The 20,782-nt window shown below is 43.1% G+C and overlaps 1 protein-coding gene across 2 annotated transcripts in view; it reads left to right on the top strand.

Annotated features, from left to right (window-relative positions):
* Positions 1–20,532, top strand: part of SLC27A4 (solute carrier family 27 member 4) — an 84,396-nt gene extending 63,864 nt beyond the window's left edge. For both annotated transcript variants that reach the window (XM_077478735.1, XM_077478736.1), the window contains 4 exons: positions 4,333–4,470; positions 7,531–7,695; positions 7,821–7,967; positions 12,381–20,532. In XM_077478735.1, the coding sequence (XP_077334861.1) occupies positions 4,333–4,470; positions 7,531–7,695; positions 7,821–7,967; positions 12,381–12,538 (608 nt within the window). In that variant the 3' untranslated portion in view covers positions 12,539–20,532. The remainder of the gene's footprint in view (positions 1–4,332; positions 4,471–7,530; positions 7,696–7,820; positions 7,968–12,380) is intronic.
* Positions 20,533–20,782: the final 250 nt, after the last annotated feature.

The raw sequence follows: 20,782 nt of genomic DNA, 5'->3' as shown, positions 1-20,782 counted from the left end.
GTTTCACTCAAGACTGCTACAAAACACCATCCTGTTGGTCTGGAACAAAAAGATTCAGGCTTTGGATTTTCCAATACGCTTGGCTCCTGACGTACGTCAGAGCCTAAATTGGTGGTTGTTCTCCAGCAACCTCCAAAAGGGGAAACCTTTTCTGCAGTATCCTGGAAAGTCAACAAATGCTAGCCTTCTAGGCTGAGGAGCAGTCCTGGAAGAAGATTCTGTCCAGGGGACATTGTTCAAGTCAGAAAGGACCTTGCCTATCAACATTTTTGGAGATTCGGACTGTACGTCTGGCCCTAGAATCTTGGATGGTCAAGCTACGGGATTGTCCTGTCAGGATTCAATCTGACAGTGCCATGGCTGAGGGCTGTGGCTTACATCAATCACCAGGGGAGCACGAGTAGTCGTGTAGCCCAAAAAGAGGTGAATCATGTTCTAGCTTGGGCAGAAAACAACATTCCTTGCCTATCAGCGATTTTTCATTCCAGGAATAGAAAATTGGCAGGCAGACTACTTGTTGCCAACAATTATTTCCGGGGGAATGGTCTCTTCACCCCAACATCTTCCTAGCGATATGTCAGAGGTGGGGTATTCCGGCCGTGGACCTGGTTGCGTCCAGATTCAACAACAAAGTCAACAACTTTGTGTCGAACGAGGGATCCGCTAGCATGCGGAACAGACGCATTAGTCTTCCCATGGGATCAGTTTTCACTGATCTATGCGTTTCCTCCAGTTCTGCTACTTCCGCTTCTTCTCCACAGGAACGAAAGGAGGTGATTCTGGTGGCCCAGAAGATCTTGGTTTGCTGAGATCATAAAGATGGCGGTAGGAGTCCCTTGGACTCTGCCATTATGGCCAGACCCTCTTGCAAAGGTCCAGTATTCCATCCTACCTTACGGACGCTAAATTTAACGGTTTGGCTATTGAAACCCACATTTTAAAGGATCTCCTTCAGTAGTGTCTACTTTGGTTAATGCCAGGAAGCCGGCTTCCAGAATCATTTACTATAGATTCTGGAAGGCATACGTTTCTTGGTGTGGATCCAGGGGTTGGCACTCCAGGAAGTATGTCATAGGTAGAATCCTTGATTTCCTGTAAATGGGATTAGAAATGAAGCTGGCCTTGAGTACTGTCAAGGGCCAGATCTCGGCCTTGTCAGTATTTTTTCAATGGCCTCTTGCTTCCCACTCTCTGGTGAGCAGCTTTATACAGGGGGTAACACGGATTACCCCCTATCAAGGCACCTCTAAATCCTTGGGATCTAAATTTGGTCTTATCGGCTTTGCAGAGTCAGCCTTTGGAGCCTTTATGGGAAATTCCCTTGGTTCTTTTGACAAGTAAGATAATCTTTTTGGTTGCCATTTCTTCTGCTAGTAGAGTATCATAACTAGCAGCTCTTATAAAGAGCCATATTTGATCATGCATAAGGATAAGGTGGTTTTGCGTCCTCATTCTGAATTCCTACCAAAAGTGGTGACAGGTTTTCATTTAAACCAGGATATTATTCTTCCTTCTTTTTTCCCAGAGCCTCAATCTAGGGAAGAGAAGGCACTACATTGCCTTGATGTAGTAAGAGCGATCAGAGCCTATTTAAAGGCGACCGCTGAGGTTCGCAAAACAGATGCTTTGTTTGTACTGCCAGAAGGTCCAAAAGAGACAGGCGGCATCAAAATCTACTATTTCCAAATGAATTAGTCAAGTGATTGTTCAAGCTTAAGGCTTAAAGAAGAAAATTCCTCCTTTTCATGTTAAAGCACACTCAACCAGGGCGATCAGTTCCTCTATGGCTCAGATCTGTAAGGCCGCAGATTGGTCTTCAGTTCATACATTTACTAGATTTTATCAAATCGATGTTAAATGTCATGAGGATATTGCCTTTGTCGCACTGTGCTGCAGGCTGCAGTATGAGTCCTCTAGCCTCTTTGTTGCCTTACTTTTTTTTTGTCTCCCTCCCTTCAGTTGCCATTGCTATGGGACATCCCACATAGTAACTACTATGGCTCTGTGTTCCTGGATGTATGAAAAGCAAACAGGATTTTTAAAACGGCTTACCTGTAAAATCCTTTTCTTTGATGTACAGCAGGGGACACAGAGGTCCCTCCGTTCTTGGTATACACTTGTATTGTTTGGCTACAAAACTGAGGTACTCCCAGTAATGGGAGGGGTTATATAGGGAGTGCACTTCTGGTCCTAGGGCGTGCCAGTGTCCATCACCTATTGGTGGCCTATAAACCCACATAGTAACTCCTATGGCTTTGATGTACATCAAAGAAAATAATTTTTCAGGTAAGCTGTTTTAAAAATCCTGTTTTTAAGGGTAAAAGTTTGTTGCCATTCCACGAGCGGGCGCAACTTTGAAGTGTGACATGTTGGGTATCCATTTACTCCACGTGACATTATGCGCTTGTAAGACCGCTGCGCAAATACAGTGTGACAAAGTATTGCAACGAGCTCCATTTTATTCTCTAGAGTGTTAGGAAAAAAAGTATACTGTCCACGAGCAGGTGCAACTTTGAAGCGTGACATGTTGGGTATCAATTTACTGCACGTAACATTTGTAAGACTGCTGCACAAATACGGTGTGACAAAGTATTGCAACGACTGCCATTTTATTCTCTAGAGTGTTATGAAAAAAAGTATGGCATATATTCAAACTAGTATGGTAAAGTAGTAAGGGAGAACTCTTATGCTAATGTAGAAATTCTTCTATCAATAGTGCCTGCAACAGTGTGTACACAATAACTGTCACAATCCCAAGTGCAACTTATATCTCTATGATATAAAAATAGTGCTAAGTGCAAAAACACATACAGTGGTCTAACTATAAATCAGACTTCTATGACAAAGTGCTGAGTGCATCATAGCAAAACCAAAGTGACTGAAATATAAACAGTTACTGGCTACGTAAGCACAAACTAGTGACAATAATAAAGTGCAAAAAATGCAAGCAAGCAAGCAAAAATAAAGTGCAAAAAAATGCAAGCAAAGTGCTTAGTGTAACACAAAATATTAATAAAAAACATATAATAATCGAGCTATAGAACAAAGCTCCATAAACAGAAAGTGCTGAGTGCAAAAAATTGGACTATATCCAGCTGTTAATGATGTGAACACAGTCCTGTGATGATGTCACATAAACATCTAAAGTGATTCTGTGCTGAGAAATGTCTCAGGTTCTTCCTCCACATAAGTGATTCCACGCATAAGTGTGCACACTGGGTAATTACCTTCCCGCTATATAAAATATAGCGTATATGCAGCCTCCTCTTGAACATACCAGGAGTCCCAGGAAAGGGGGGGCCTCAGGGGGTCACTCTCAGATCTCCGTCACAATATACTCCAGCAAGATGTTCCAATATAGCTCAGAGAATAAGTATAAGAGCAACCATAGTGTATGTTTTTTAAAAATCACTACTTTATTAAAAGTTTCAAATTACTCACAAACTAAATGGGGTGTGTTCACGTCATTAACAGCTGGATATAGTCCAATTTTTTGCACTCAGCACTTTGTTTATGGGGCTTTGTTCTATAGCTCGATTATTATGTTTTTTTATTCATATTTTGTGTTACACTAAACACTTTGCTTGCATTTTTTTGCACTTTATTTTTGCTTGCTTGCATTTTTTGCACTGTAGTTTTGCATTTTTTGCACTTTATTATTGTCACTAGTTTGTGCTTACGTAGCCAGTAACTGTTTATATTTCAGTCACTTTGGTTTTGCTATGATGCACTCAGCACTTTCTGTCATAGAAGTCTGATTTTATAGTTAGACCACTGTATGTATTTTTGCACTTGGCACTATTTTATATCATAGAGATATAAGTTGCACTTGGGATTGTGACAGTTATTATTGTGTACACACTGTTGCAGGCACTATTGATAGAAGAATTTCTACATTAGGATAAGAGTTCTCCCTTACTACTTTACCATACTAGTTTGAATATATACCATCTGACATATCTCCATCTGAATAATTAGCTCTATAACATTTTCCTGTAAGGTCCCATTTTTTTGGAAGTGCAGCACCACCATTTTCTCTTTTAGTATATATACATGAGCTGGTGTCTCATGAAAGTGCTTGCGGCATCCACTAAATAAGAGCATTCCTCACAAATCCCATTTAAGCGCAGGAGTCCATTGAATATTTAATCAAAAAAAGTATACTGTTTGGGGATTCTAAGTAATTTTCTAGCAAAAAAAATGTTTTTAACCTGTAAACACCACATCTCTGAAAGAGGCTCGGTCCTTAATTGGTAAAGTGATGACAACTATGTTGGTTTTGTTTTTCTGGACATGAGATTATGCTTACATATTCATCTTTCTTGTTCATAGGAGAGCCTGGACAGCTGGTTGGAAGAATTATCCAGACCGACCCACTTCGAAGATTCGACGGTTACGTGAATGAGTCTGCAACCAACAAGAAAATAGCCCAAAATGTTTTCAGACATGGCGACATGGCATATCTTTCTGGTAAGTTTCATCGTGGAGTCTGAGAAAACGCAACCTCTGTCTTTTGTTCTCAGTTTCAGTAAGCCACCACAAGGAGTGCATGTAAAGTAAAGTGTATATCTAGAGGGGGGGGGGGAATATTTTGTATATCCCTGCAATACATGCACATTTCATCACGTTTTTGTTTCTTTAACCACTTGCCGACCGGTGCACACCAATGAGCGTCGGCAGAATGGCCGTAATTGTACGTCCCTTTAAATTTGCTGTTTGGCCATTCATGAGTCGGATCGCGGGTCCCGTGGACTCGATCACCGTGGGTATGCCCGTGATCGTCGAACGGGGAGATGCTAATGTAAACAAGCATCTCCCCGTTCTGCCTAGTGACAGTGATCCCTGCTCCCTGTCATCGGGAGCAGAGATCAGTGACGTGTCGCACACAGCCCCCCCCCCCCCCCGTGTTTTTTTTTTTTTTTGTTTATAACGCAAAAAATAAAAACTGCAGGGGTGATCAAATACCACCAAAAGAAAGCTCTATTTGTGGGAAATAAAGGACATCAATTTTGTTTGGGAGCCACATCGCAGGACCGTGCAATTGTCAGTTAAAGCGACGCAGTGCTGAATCGCAAAAAGTGGTCTGGTCTTTGGCCAGCAAAATGGTCCAGGGCTTAAGTGGTTAAAAATGCTGGGAGCACAGAAAAATGCCTCTTGATCTGCCATTAACCCAGGGCTCGACAAACCCCGGTCGCCAGGTCGCATTTGCGCCTAGATTTCGTGTCCTGGCGACTGGGGCAACGCTGCTGGGGTATCCTGTCTCCATTTGGACCCCGAACTCCGCCGCGCAATTCCATCGTGCCGCGCCGGCCAGTAATTGAGGCCGCGGCTTTGCGGCCTACTAAAATCTTTCGGTAGTCTGGCGCCATCTTGTGGTGGATGTAGAAATTACACCCTATTCCAATAATGATAATTCCTAATGGAGTGAAGCTCCCTGACTGTTTTTCACTGCCCGCCCATTTCCTTCCCCTAATTAAAATATTTTTTTTTACTTTTTACAAAAAAAAAAAAAAAATAATAATAATTAAATATTATATATATATATATATATATATATATATATATATATATTATTTAATTATTATTATTTTTTTTTTTTTTGTAAAAAGTAAAAAAAATTATTTTAATTAAGGGAAAAAAAAAATATTATTTGTAATCCTCCCTGCTTGACCCCTTTCACAAGGGCTGTCTGATCAGGTTCACCTGTCAGTTTTTCAGGCGGACCTGATCTAACCCTTAGCGGGGATATGACGTTAAGAAGCGGGAACATGGCGGAAATAAAAGTCACATTCTTTTGTTAACCACTTCGTGCCCGCGCTATAGACAAAAGATGTCTACAGCACGGACACCAATTGCCGGGAGGGCGTCCCTGGACATCCTCCTGTTTACTTCCCCTCTGAACGCCGCCATGGGCGCACATCGGGGAAGTTCTGTGTTGGCCGTGTCCCTTGGATACAGCAAATCACAGATCATGCTAAATGGCCAATCACAGCGGCCATTTAGCACTCAAGCGGTGTGTCCAATGAGAGGTGATCTCATATGGGGGGGGCTGGAGGCTATCTTCCCCTCACTTGTCTCCATGTCAGGCCAGGGACAGGTCCAGATCGCCGTCACGGACCTGGCTCCTAACTTTTTTAGCTGGCTCCCAGATTCCAAACAAATTTGTCAACCCCTGCATTAACCAATTAAGCTTTTTACTTACCTTTTTAGCAGACAACACAGTGCCTCCTCTCCTTATGTCCTCGGCCATCACACCCCAAAGAGGTTGCTTAGCATTCCTTGGACATGGTCCGGGCTCTGAGGGTGTGTCTGTCTGCTATGGCTCCTTTTCGGATGTCAGACTCGCTATTTGTATCGGTGGCTGGTCCGAAGAAGGGCCTGGCAGTCTCGTCGGCCACCATTTCTCGGTGGATCAGACAGATCGTGGTTCAGGCTTGTGCCTTAAGGGGGCAGGCACCCCCCCTTTCCTGTCACTGTGCATTTGACCAGCACAATTGGTGTCTCCTGGGCTTTCCGACATCAAGTGTCCATTTCCCAGGTGTGTAAGGCGGCGACCTGGCTGTCCGTTCACACTTTCAGTAAATTTTACAAGGTTGATTTGAGCACATCTTTTGGATGCTTGCTTTGGCCGCAAGGTTTTTAGGTTTAAAAACCTTGTTTAAGGTTGCAACTTCTCCGTTGAGGCGTAGTTATTTTCTAGCTGTACCCACCCCTCATGTTTTTTTTTTTGTTTTTTTTTTTGTTTTTTTTTTACACTGCTTGGGGACGTCCCTAAGGTCAAGATGAAGATGCTGTGTCAGTCAATGATTGAAAGAGAAAATAGAATTTTTGTACTCGCCGTAAAATCCTTTTCTCTGAAGTTCATTGACTGACACAGCACCCACACCTCCTATTTATTTTTGTACTGCTTTTTGACTAACTGAGCTGCTGGATGCAGTGTGATGGGTTATAGCTAGTAGGACCTCCCCCGGGGCGGTACTTTGCAGTTTTGCTGTTTTTTAACATGTTCTGCCTAGTCCTCTCCTGAAGGGGCGATATAACCCTAAAGTCAAGATGAAGATGCCGTGTCCGTCAATGAACTTCAGAGAAAAGGATTTTACGGTGATTACAAAAATACAGTTTTTTGACTTTTAGTGATACTTTGAAATTCTTAAGGATAGGTTCACCTTTCATAACATGTTGGGTGTATTCAGGATGTACCATGTAATAAAAGTACTGGCCCCGCTTCTCCCAATTCCTGCTGTGATAGCAGATCTTCTCCCCATGTCTGCTGCTACATTTCAGTCCTCTGGGCATGGAAAATTACAAGGTCCGGCAGCCATTGCGGCTGTCGGCTTGCAGTTTTCAATGAACTACCACTGTGCTTCCGGTCAGAATGAATCGGCTTCCTCGTACGAGGAAGCAGATAACTGACAAAAAAAATTGTATTTTTTTTTGTCAAAAGGTGAACTTATACTTTAATGAAGCTCCAGATATTTCTCTGAGCTATTACGCCTAATTTTCAACCCAGGTTTATCTGCTCTGACACAGGTGATGTACTGGTGATGGATGATTACGGTTATATGTATTTCCGGGATCGAACGGGAGACACATTCAGGTGGAAAGGAGAGAATGTATCAACCACAGAGGTGGAAGGAATACTCAGCAGACTCCTTGGGCAAGCTGATGTGGTCGTCTATGGAGTAGAGGTGCTAGGTAAGACTCAGCCTACCTTCTTCAAGCTAGACCTACCTATACCTGAGCTATATTTTTATAAAACTAAATGTGTACACTGCCCTGTCCTGCCCTGAATAATCTTCCCGACTCCTTACCTACTCTAGGAACAGAAGGAAGAGCTGGGATGGCGGCTGTTGCTGACCCTGATCATAAATGTGACTTGCAAAAGTTTATCCAAGACCTTAAAAAGTCACTGCCTGGATACGCACATCCGGTCTTTCTCAGACTTTTACCAGAGGTGAACAAAACAGGTAGGAACTGAGGACTTTGGTGGAACCTGCCTCATGACAACAAAACTGTTTAAATGTCTTTTTGTAATGATACATTCACAGTAGAAGTAATTGATTTGGATTATATGAAGAGCTTTAGGTTTACAACTTTGAAGAAAACACAAATGTGGAAGGTTAAGAAGATCCATAGAGGGGACACTTTCCCAACGTCTTTTCTAAAGCCACAGTCTTTGAATGAGGGATCATTATTCTACATTCCTCATTTGATGGCAGGTTGTGCGTTCCTAAATTTCAGACTTGGCTGTCACTGACATCTAAATGCCTACTTTTATCACTTTTACAGCCAGTTATGGTTATTGCAAGCAGTCTTGGGGGGGGGGGGGGGGTTCATTCATAAAAAAATTTCAGCCCACAGCTGCAGCCTAAAGATAGCATATTTCCTCTGGTTAATACATGGTGAACAGGATTATTATTAGGCTAGCATCTAGAAGTGCGGACCATTTACTCCTAGAAATTCTATTTTCTTTGGTTTTACTTTTACAGCAAGCCGCTGACTGGGTGAGAGGCCATATAATGAAGAATGTTACCCCAACATTTCATATTCCTGATATGTTCCCGCTGTACCATGTACTTATATGAAAAAGTATCTTGTTCTCTTTATATTGCTTCCTTTGTGGTTGTGCTAGGAACTCATCCTGCTCTCCTCCAAAGATCAGACTTGTGCTGACAGCAGTCAACAAAAATTACCGAATTGTCCTGTCTAACAGTTCATGTTAAAACCAGGGGTTTTGTTTGCACACGTTTGCAAATATATGCTTAAGCTGCAGAGGCCACATCACGGCACCCCAGTGTAGTCTTAACTCTATAAATTTGGAGTGTCTCCAAACTTGGAGCAAGTATATGATAGATTTAGGGGATGCACTGGTTACCTTCACTGTCATTGTGCTATTGCTGGGTGTCCAGTACGTCCCTGTACCTTTTTTAAAGGAGGGGTGGGCTCCCTCCATGCATACCTGCTCTTAATCTATCCTTCTATAGATGTACTCTGACTTTGGAGACTCAAAATGTATAGTGTTAGGACTGCAAATAATACCGGGGTGCCTTGCCACAACCTTCTGGGTGCAGCTCCCCCCGCCCACCCTTTTATACTTACTGAGCCCTATCTCACTCCAGCTATGTGCATGAGAATAGTGTCTGTCCTGGGTCTCTCCCTCTTCATTGGCTTGCACAGCAGCTGGAGCTATTGACTCCTGTCAATCACAGCTAGTGAGCCAATGAGGGTGAAGAGGGAGGCAGGGCCAAGCTGCGATCTTTGTGTGTGTATGGACAATGTCCATACGCAGGAGTGAGCCTGCTCGAGTGCCCTCATACCAAGAGACTTGCTATTGGGTGCACTCGGCATGGGGGAGGATCCAGGATTGCCGGCGGGGGGGGAACCCAAAAAGAAGAGGCTCAAGGCTGCTCTGTGCAAAACCATTACACAGAGCAGGCAAGTATAACATGTTTGTTATTAAAAAAAAAAAATACCCCATCCCTTCTGGGTGCATATCCATTGTGGGTGTCGGCAGGGAGATCAGAGAGAGGCCAGTGAATGTCTCTTTTGCTGGTTGTCCTTAAAATAAACCAGAAGTAACAAACTTTTTCATTCTGGTTTCAATTCTGTCCTCCCCTGACTGCTGTGGTGAGAGAAGGTGCTGTAAAAGCATGATCTGTGCTTAATCAACTTCAATAGAGTGCCAAAGTGAGTTCTCTCCAAGGAGAACTTGTCACGTGCACTATTCTATTACATAGGGAACTTATCAGACCCTTTATGAGAGCAATGAATTTAAGTAAAAAAAAAAGTTTAATAAAATCAATAAAAACATGTTTTGAACCCCTACTTCCACATACATGCACATTTTAACACAAATGCTCATTTCAGAAGCACCTACATGTGAACATGATGATTGCACCATACATATTAGGTATTACTGCACCTGTCATACTGAGCAGTAATTCAAGTGCAGTTCATTGTTAACTCCAAATTGATAACCTGTAAAGGCTTTCAAAGCATCGCTTATGGACAATTTTGGGTACTGTAGTCTTTCACTATTTCCCGGGCATGCACAATTTTAAGGCTTGACATGCAGCCTTAACTTTTATATTTTACAAAAAACATTGGGTAATGTCTGCGTAGGGAGACAAAAAAAATGTCAGTGTGGTGGTGTTGGTTTTTTATTATTATTTTACGGAAAATGAGTTTAATGAATAGTTGCACTAATTTTGTTTGAAAAAAACTACAGACAATTATTTTTTTTCTCCAGGGCCTTTGCTTTCAAAAATATTTAGAGGGAAATGTATCAAAACTGGAGCAGCCAGAATCTGAAGCAGAAGTGCAAGGCAACTAATCAGCTTCTAACTTTTCATTTTGAAAGCTTAACTGAATAAGCTGAAAACTGGTTGCCTTGCACAACTGCTCCAGATTCCGACTGCTCCCGTTTTGATACGTTTTGGGTTTTTTCATGTAATTTTCATGCCTAAAATGCGCATATCGGGTGTTTTTTTGTTTCTAAAATAACAAATAAATCCAGTGGTGATTAACCACTTCAATACAGGGCACTTAAACACCTTCCTGCCCAGACCAATTTTGAGCTTTCAGCGCTGTCGCACTTTGAATGACAATTGCGCGGTCATGCTACACTGTACCCAAATGAAATTTTTATCATTTTTTTCCCACAAATAGAGCTTTCTTTTGGTGGTATTTGATCACCTCTACGATTTTTATTTTTTGCGCTACAAATAAAAAAATACCGAAAATTTTGAAAAAAAAAATGTTTTTTTTTGTTTCAGTTTCAAAACTTTGTAAATAAGTACGTTTTCTCCTTCACTGATGGGCACTGATGGGGCTACACTGATGGGCACTGATAAGGTGGCACTGATGGGCACCAATGTGGCACCAATGAAGTGGCACTGATAGGCGGCACTGATAGGCGGCACGGATGGGCGACACGGATGGGCGACACGGATGGGCGACACGGACGGACACTGATAGGTGGCACAAATTGGCACTGATAGCTGGCACGGATGGGCGGCACGGATGGGCATGGATAGGCGGCACAGGTGGGCATAGATAGGCGGCACAGGTGGGCATAGATAGGCGGCACAGGTGGGCACTCATAGGCGGCACAGGTGGGCACTCATAGGCGGCACAGGTGGGCACTCATAGGCGGCACAGGTGGGCACTCAGGCGGCACAGGTGGGCACTCAGGCGGCACAGGTGGGCACTCAGGCGGCACAGGTGGGCACTCAGGCGGCACAGGTGGGCACTCAGGCGGCACAGGTGGGCACTCAGGCGGCACAGGTGGGCACTCAGGCGGCACAGGTGGGCACTCAGGCGGCACAGGTGGGCACTCAGGCGGCACAGGTGGGCACTCAGGCGGCACAGGTGGGCACTCAGGCGGCACAGGTGGGCACTCAGGCGGCACAGGTGGGCACTCAGGCGGCACAGGTGGGCACTCAGGCGGCACAGGTGGGCACTCAGGCGGCACAGGTGGGCACTCATAGGCGGCACAGGTGGGCACTCATAGGCGGCATCGGTGTTATAGTAATGGATGCCAATCAGTGCCAAACAATAATGCATGCCAATCAGTGATGCCCATTGTGGCCACTGATTGGCATCCATTATGGGCACTGATTGGCACCCATTGTGCTGACTGGCACCCTGGTGGTCTAGGGAGGATTATGGATTTTTATTACCTTTTCCCTGGTGGTCTAGTGGTGTTCCCTGGTGGTCCAGTGTGGGCATCCTCGGGGGGGCTGTGATAATCGATCAGCACAGACCCCCCCTGTCAGAGGAGCAGCCGATCGGCTCTCCTCTACTCGCGTCTGACAGACACGAGTGAGGGAAAGCCGATCACCGGCTCTTCCCCTTTACACTGTGATCAGCCGTGATTGGACACGGCTGATCACATGGTAAAGAGTCTCCGTCGGAGACTCTTTACCGAGATCGTAGTTGTCGGGTGTCAGACTGACACCCCGCAACAACGATCGCCGCGATGCGCGCCCCCGGGGGCGCGCAGCGGCTCATTATCCTAATCACGTCATATGACGTCCGGTTAGGATAATGAAACCACTTTGCCGCCGTCAATTTGTAATAGGGCGGGCGGCAAGTGGTTAAATATCACCAAAAGAAAGCTCTATTTGTGTGCAAAAAAATTATATATAAATTTCATACGGGTACAGTGTTGCATGACCAACTGGCACAATTGCCAGTTAAAGTAGCGCTGTGCTCAATAGCAAAAAAATGCTCTGGTCACGAAGGGGGGAGGGGGAGAGAGAAATCTTCCAGTTTATTTTCTGTTGCTTTGCTGAACATGGATAATTTCAACACCAACCCAACTTTTTTTTTTTTTTTTTTTCTTTTTTTTTTATTCCTTTTTATTTTTTTTCAAACAGGGACTTATAAATTCCAAAAGACAGACATGAGGAAAGAAGGCTTTGACCCCCACGTGGTAAAAGATGCCTTGTACGTTTTGGATTCACAGCAAGGAAAGTACATCCCATTGGACCATGAGGTGTATCAGAGGATCCAGTCTGGAAAGTTGAAGCTGTAGTGCATCTCCCCTGCGGTTCTGGTTATGTGACATGAGTTGTAAGGTCATCCTCAGATGGCTGACTGACCTGACTTCATCAACGGAGCTTCTACTCACATACCAAAGTATTACAGCTCAAATGCAAACTGGGATATCAAACGTGGAATTTCAGGGAAACTGGGTGTACACCCTTCTGTTAAAAAGGGACATTGTTTTTTTTTCTAATTTATTTTTTAGTCCATCAGGAGAGTGAAATTTTAGTAATTCGCACAGAACTTGTTTTATCATGTCATCTCTTGAACACTCCATCGTTTATCTTGGATGAGATCGGTTCTGCATTCTGTTCATATGAGCAGTCACAAATTGGCAACCATGCACGTGGTTTTCTTTCAGTTAGAGCTTACATGTTACCCAAGCACAGGACTGGGCATGCCATACTGACTCCATCTTGAGAACAAAAAGGGGACCTTAATATGTAGCGCATCTGTATATCCTCTTATCACTTTTAGGGAAGTTCAGCTTTCCCTAAAGCCGGGAACTTGAACATATTAATGGACCAAAACGAGAACAATTTTAGCCAATAGTTATCATGACTTTATCATGTTCATAGTATGTCAGCTATACTATGTTCTCTGTGCTGTCCTCTACAGCGAGTGCTAAAACTTTGCTTTCTATGTAACGTCTCTTGAAGTGATTTCCCAGGAAATGCCCAATGGCAGCTGAAAGGGGTGGTACAGGTAGATCATGAAAACAGTGACAGTAGGTTGATATGCATTAATGACAAAGGGAGAGTATTGTATGTTTTTAAGTACTGTATGCTATGTATTATGCTTACGGTTATTCCTACTTCCCCATTACCGATCATGAATTCCTGCCGGTCCAGCTACTGGCAATAACGTACAGTGTGGTCGAGGCTATAGTGTGGCCTATAGCATAGAAGTATGTGAGGATGAATTCAATTAATTCCTGATTTCTGCTGTTGGGATACTGTGTATATATAGTGCTGCTTGGGAGAAGGCTTTGTGCCAATCCTCAACCAATACTCCTGTTGGTATACTGACACGTCATCTGATTATATGTATATTCTACATAATATGACAGTTTTAAGGGATAGCTATGGTTTAAAAAAAAAAAATACCAAGGTACTCTGTACTGGTATGCTGTAAGCATGATTGGGTACCTAAGCATGTTTGGGTATCTTTTTCTGAAGCGACTTTGTGTTACCAGTTTGTGCAGGGATGGTGCACTGTTTGCGTTCTTCCAGCCATGTTCTCCAGAAGCAGGATGAGGTAGGCAGAGCCATCATCAGGCTGGCCATAGCTTGACTTGAGTTTGACACATTTTAATATCAAATACAAAAAAAAACAGAAAACTGGTGCAGGTCTAAATACATTGCTGAAATATACATAATATAATGGTTGCACCCGTCAAGTTTTGTGGTCCACACACAACTGTCACCCTGCTTAGTCAGCCCCTGGTTCAGCTCTACTCCTCTCAACTGTCTGCTGGTCTAAGGTGGAGAGTCCACATGGGGAACTGCACACCTGGAAATTGTGGAGTGGTTTTGGTGTATGAAAACAGGATGACAGATTCATAGGCAGGAAATACAGGTTACATATTTGTATTCAACTGTGTGTTTGCCTGGAGTTCCACTTTAACTGTCTTATGTCTGTTCATACATTGCTGTCAAGTGGTAATTTGTTTTGAGCAGGTGACAAAGATCAGACTGTTGCCAATTAACAGTTTCTTCAGAGATTACTTTTTTTTTTTTTTTATATAGAGCACCGTTTGCATCTAAACTGGCTTTGTGTAACTGCAAAGGGATTTTAAAAAATGTGACTGTCCTTACTATGTTCACTAAAATATTTAGGCCTCATTCACACTGACGTACCAATCCATAGTCTGTGCTCTGAACCATGCATCAGACTCGCATGGATGTGGATGGAGGTCCCTGCAGCCAGCTGCCAATCATTGATTTTAACAGGCTACCTACACTGCCCTGAAAAAGACCAAGGGCGTAGGGAGATGTCAGTAACTTTTAATGTGAACGAGACAATGGGTGGGTGGGGCCACCGAAGGTCAACGGGTTTCTGGGTATCTGCCCGTTTGCCAAGCCTCTCAATTGCCGGGAGCACTACTTTTATAGCACCAGATGTAGACGCATATGCAGATTTTGTACCTAATGTAGAAAGTTAGCTATTGACAAACCACAATAAAAAACAAAAAACCCTGAAACCACGCTTATTAGAAAAGAGAATGCTCAGTAAATTAAAAATAAAACAATACAAATATTACTGAAAATATAATAAAACCAGTGTTTATGCCAAATGGTTTACATAATTATTGTGTATGTTGTCAGAGCATTAAAAGTATTTTGTAGGTAATAATAAATCTCGTGACTAATTTATGTTATATAAAACATATATAAAAAAAAATGTTTACTGACATGGGCTCCTATCAAACTCAAACGCCAAATTCCAAACCAAGACCTCACGTAGAACAATCTGAGTGTTTTAAATTATGTTGTTAACCTCTATCTCACCAATAAGTCCTAAAGGAGCCAGCATATTTATTGTAAAGATCCAAAAAGTCTTCCTTTCAATATTTAATGAAACCTGCCAGGAAAAGGGAGACTATTAAGAATTGTTTCTAAAATCCAGACATTTAAGCCCCATACACACACTAAGATTTTCTGCTGTTTTTTATCCTCAGATTTACCAAAACCATGTAGTGCAAGGGCCTGCCTGATTGCATACAAATAGAAACTCCTAAGGTTTGACCTCATAATATATGGTTTTGGTAAATCTGAAGACAAAAATCAGCAGAAAATCTGATAGTGTGTATGGGGCTTAAGGCCTTTTGTGGATTTCTGATGTTTAGTTGGAAAATGTGTAGGAATGCTTCCCTCCTTCAATAAATAATTGGAGTTCATGGGGTTCTAAGGGTCCGGATAGTACATCCTACATACAGTAGATTGCATGGATCTTAACTGCTTGCCGATCAGCCACCGCAGTCTTACTGCAGCAGAATGGCATGGCTGGGCAAACCGACGTTATCCTATGTTGCTTTGCCTTTTGGCCACTAGGGGTGTGGGCCTGGAGCTGATGCAAGTGCTCAGTCGGCACAATGACCGCCAGGCTCCTGCGATTTGCTCATGACAGAGTGGGATCTGTGTGTGTAAACACACAGATACCGGTTCTTTCAGGGGAGAGGAGACGGATCATGTGTTCAGACTCGCATATATATATATATATATATATATATATATATATATATATATATATATATAGTGCATTTTTAGAGCATGTATAATTGTCAGTGGTTTCAAAAATGTGTCAGAAGCGACCAATGTGTCCGCCATAACGTCGCAGTCCCGATTAAAAAAAAAAACAAATAATAAAAATGCCATAAAATCTATCACCTATTTTATAGACGCTATAACTTTTGCGCAAACCAATCAATATACGATTATTGCGATTTGGTAAAAAAAAAAAAAAGAGAAATACATATTGGCCTAAACTGAGGAAAAAATGTTTTTATCAAAAAAAAAAAGTGGCATATTTATTATAGCAAAAAGTAAGATATTATGGTTGCTCTTTTTTTGGAGCGCAAAAAATAAACTGCAGAGGCGATCAAATGCCACCAAAAGAAAGCTCTATTTGTGGGAAAAAGAAGGTCAATTTTGTTTGAGTACAGAGTCGCATGATAGTGCAATTGTCAGATGCAGTGTGAATCGCAAAATATGGCCTGGTCATTGAGCAGCCAAATCTTCCAGGGCTTAAGTGGTTAAACAAAACATAACAAAATCTGTGGATCAATTATAACATTCTGAAATAGTATAAACTTTTGGTTTCATGGATAAAGGTTTTTTGCCAATGTATAATAAAGGGGCATGTCAGGCATTTACTTTGTCTACACTGATAGATTCCCTAGAAAACTGGGCCTGATCTCCGCTTTGTGCTTGTTAATTTGCCGGGGGCTATTTTGCCCTTAACATTTGGCGCCCTATGATAAACAAGCCTAGGTTTTTCTGTTAATGGGGGGCATAACTTGTGATCCTGCTTTAAAACACATTTTAAAAATGTGTTCTATTTCCCTAAATGTATTGTGGAATTGTGTGATAAATGTAAAGGTTCTAATACCATTTGTGGTGTAATTTTTATCTCTGTTACTGTGTGGCTGTAAATGGACTTGAAAGTCCTTATTTTGCAATTATTCAGAAAATCCTTTCTCTTTTTCCCTTGTCCAGCAGAACTGGCTCCTAGAGAGATTTTGTTAACACTTACGTCCAGTTGGTTTAAAAAAAGTTTTTTGGTGACGATAGTATCCCCTTTTGGATCTAGATCAAGGAAGATTAACCACTTGCTTACTGGGCACTTAAACCCCCCTCAGTCCCAGACCAATTTTCAGCTTTCAGCGCTGATGCACTTTGAATGACAATTGCGCGGTCATACAACACTGTACCCAAATGAAATTTTTATCATTTTTTTCCCACAAATAGAGCTTTCTTTTGGTGGTATTTAGTTACAGCTCGGAGTTTTATTTTTTGCTAAACAAACAAAAAAAGATGCAAAAAAAAAAAAAAAAAAAAATCATGTTTTAATAGTTTGTTATAAAATTTTGCAAACGGGTCATTTTTCTCCTTCATTGAAGTGCGCTGATTAGGCGGCACTGATAGGCTGCATTGGTGGGCACTGATAGGCTGCATTGGTGGGCACTGATAGGCTGCATTGGTGGGCACTGATGGGCTGCATTGGTGGGCACTGATGGGCTGCATTGGTGGGCACTGATGGGCTGCATTGGTGGGCACTGATGGGCTGCATTGGTGGGCACTGATGGGCTGCATTGGTGGGCACTGATGGGCTGCATTGGTGGGCACTGATGGGCTGCATTGGTGGGCACTGATAGGCTGCACTGGTGGGCACTGATAGGCATAGTTAAGGCGGCACTAATAGGCACAGATAAGGCGGCACCGATGGGCACAGATAAGGCGGCACTGATGGGCAAAGATGGGCACAGATAAGATGGCACGGATGGGTGGCACGGATGGGCACTGATAGGTGCCACAGATAGATGGGACTGATGGGCACTGATAGGTGGCACTGATAGGTGGCTCTGATAGGTGGCACTGCTGGGCACTGATGGGCGGCACTGCTGGGCACTGATGGGTGGCACTGCTGGGCACTGATGGGCGGCACTGGGGTGCAGCACCTTTGAGGCAGATTTTGGGTGGCACTGTGGGTGGCACTGCTGGGTGGCACTGTGGGCACTGCTGGGTGGCACTGTGGGCACTATGGGCACTGCTGGGTGGCACTGACAGGGGGCACTTACTTTATTTCAGGATGGCACTGCGGGTGGCAGGTGGGCACTGGCAGGGGGCAGGTGTCCGCTTAATTTGCTGGCCGTGATCGGGACTGATGTCCCGAACACGGCCGCCGGCGATCGGCTTTTTTTTTTTCTCCTCGCGCTGTCAGCGAGAGGAGGAATACTAGCCGATTACCGGCTCCGTTTTATCACATGATCAGCTGTCATTGGCTGACAGCTGATCACGTGATAAGGGGTCGGGATCGACCCCTTACACGGATCGGTGATCAGGCGAGTCTCACGGACTCGCCGATCACAGAGCGCGCCGCGCGCGCCCCTCAGGGGGCGCGCAGGCCGCTCGTATCCGGGACGACGTCAATAGACGTAGTCCCGGAAATGTGGGTCCGCGCTGTTGCCGTCATTTTGCAATAGCGCGGTACCCAAGTGGTTAAAGAAATCTGGTCAATCACATGTGTTAAAAACGCATCCTCTTATTGTTGTAGTAATGGTAAAAAAAAAAAAAAAAAAAAAAAAAAAAAAAAAGAGGTACCATCCAAAATAATTACAATGACGTAAATTGGTCAGTGCACCGGGTCCTTGTACAGAGCAGGATCGCTGTGGAGCTGTGCATCCTGCTCAGCTGGTCATCTTTAGCTTATATCCAGCGCTGCTACCCCCCCCTGCCTGTGCCTGTGTCTCCATACTTCTGGCTGCTGTTTTTCTTTTTTATGTAAGTGGATACTTTGTCTCTAATAATGAGTTACCAGTTGCTGACATCTCCCTGCACCGTTTGGCTCGGTTTACATTACCGTGACTTGGGATCCAACTTGTGAGACCCCAAGTCGTGTGATTTGAAATCCGATTTTATTCAGTGAAAGCTGTCTTTAATTAGCATTACTGAAGTCCCTCCGACATTAGAAAAAATTCCTGTACTACTTCAAGGCGACTTCTATCCAACTTGTACCCATAGACTTTAATGGATGTTACCTCCAAGTCGGATCCTCCATCTTATTACAGGAAGATTACACAGGCATTCCCTGAAGTTGCCTCAAAGTCGCCTCACTGTAAGTCATGGCAGTGTGAACCAAGCCTTAGTCTTTTTCATGTGCCTTGATGAGTTTGGATTCTCCCTGATCCAAGTTGCAATGGATCGGTATGCACTTGTCAATAAAGGCTTACGCCTAGTACATAGGGACCTAATTATTTTTAGAAGAGTCGTATGTACAGAAAGCATTGGCAGGGCATCCAGTCAGCTTTAAGCAGCTTTATTGAAGCCTTTTAAAGCTCAACTGGGGGGCTCATAATTCTCAGAGCTTGAAAAAGGAGCGTGTATTCCTTGCATTACCAGGGTGCGCCCGCTCAAAAACATGTCACGTGCACGCCCGTAACGTCATCCCGACCAGTGCTGTGGTCCAAGGAGCGTTCCAGCCCTCTTTTTCTGCTCTTATCCACCATCTGGCCGGCCACGATAGCTGTTAGAATGGCCAGGACGGCTCCCTTTGTGAACCAGTGCTATGGATGCATCACCAGGCGGACAACCATAAAGATGTTCCAGCCATTGCATTCCTAAAATGGGATTTGTACTATTGTGATTTACAAATATATTTTAACAGTCTGCACTCCGAGGCGCCTGCATTCTTTTCTTCTTTTGTATGTGGAGGAGGCAGGAGAGGGACTGTGTTTGGAAGCCTTCATGGGACCATTCGCACTGCTGGCATGACCTAGCTAGAGCCAGAAATGGCAAAAGTGAGCAAAAATTAGCTATAACGGTAAGGGCAGTTTTTGGTTTTCCTGTGCCAGGAGTCGGGTTTTTCAACAAGCTGCTAGCAGGCTTCAGGACTACTTGAAGCTTAAAGAAATCTTATTGAAGCATTTATTGTTTAAAGTGGCAGTTACGTTGGGTTGAAAAAAGATAAAAGTCCATTTAGTTCAACCAAACCAAATAAATAAGTAGAAAACCTCCATATACAATCGTATACGTACAGTTGAACCAGAGGAAGGCAAAAAAAAAGAAAACCCCCCCCAATAAAGCACGATCCAACTTGTTCCAGTGGGACGAAAAAAATCCTTCCTGACAATCCAATCCACCTGGATCGATAATCTCTGGTGTTATTATTTATAAGAGTTAGTTTCCTGTTATGTGGGAGTTAGATTTCCCAGCTCTCCTTTTAGGATTTGTGTTTAACCTCCCATTACTGGAGGTAAAGTTTCCTTTAGTATGTCAACAAAGCTGCCTTAAACTTGCTGAAAGCTTGCTTTACTCATTGCTCATGTACAAGACGTTACTGTTTTATATGATTTAAAAGAAGAGTTACAAAGAGATTGTGTCTTAGCATGTTGATGGCCAAACAGTAAAAGTCAGCAGCTTCTGTTCTGCTTTATGGTACTGCACTGTATGACCTCATGGAAGGAGCAGCCACTAACCATCCAACAGAGGGGTAAATGACGTACTGCACATTAGCTGATCTCCTTTTACAAAGTTAAAGTTCAGTTGGTTAATTTGTGTAATTCTGTTTTCCGTTAATCTTTTAAATTAATTTGAATTATTAAAGGAAGTGTTTTTGCTGAACCTGACCGCACAAATTTATACATTCTAATTCATTCATATTGTTCAAATTGTATTTGTCCGAGATTGAAGACTGCAAGTTTTTTTAATGGAATTTACTTGTCTTGTAAACACTAGAGATAAGTAAAGCACTCACTTAAATCTGTCACGTCTTGCGTTTTTTCCTTTAAAGCGTTTGTTACCTCAACATTGCATATTCCGGATATGTGCCTGCTGTACCATGTACTTGTATGATAAAGTATCCTGTTCTATTTCTTCCTTTGTGTGCAATCCCCGGTGTTCCTGCTACTCCCCTTTTGCTTTATTAACTACTTTCCTACTGGGCACCCCCTTCCCGTCCAGGCCAATTTTTAGCTTTTAGCACTGTCACACTTTTTGACAATTGGTTGGTCATG

The sequence above is a fragment of the Lithobates pipiens genome, unplaced genomic scaffold, assembly GCF_037356315.1.
Source record: "Lithobates pipiens isolate NorthernLeopardFrog02 unplaced genomic scaffold, aLitPip1_a1.2 Scaffold_1, whole genome shotgun sequence".
NCBI classification, from domain to species: Eukaryota; Metazoa; Chordata; class Amphibia; order Anura; family Ranidae; genus Lithobates; species Lithobates pipiens.
The sequence above is the reverse complement of the archived record's forward strand: the minus strand, read 5'-3'. Positions and strand labels throughout refer to the sequence as shown.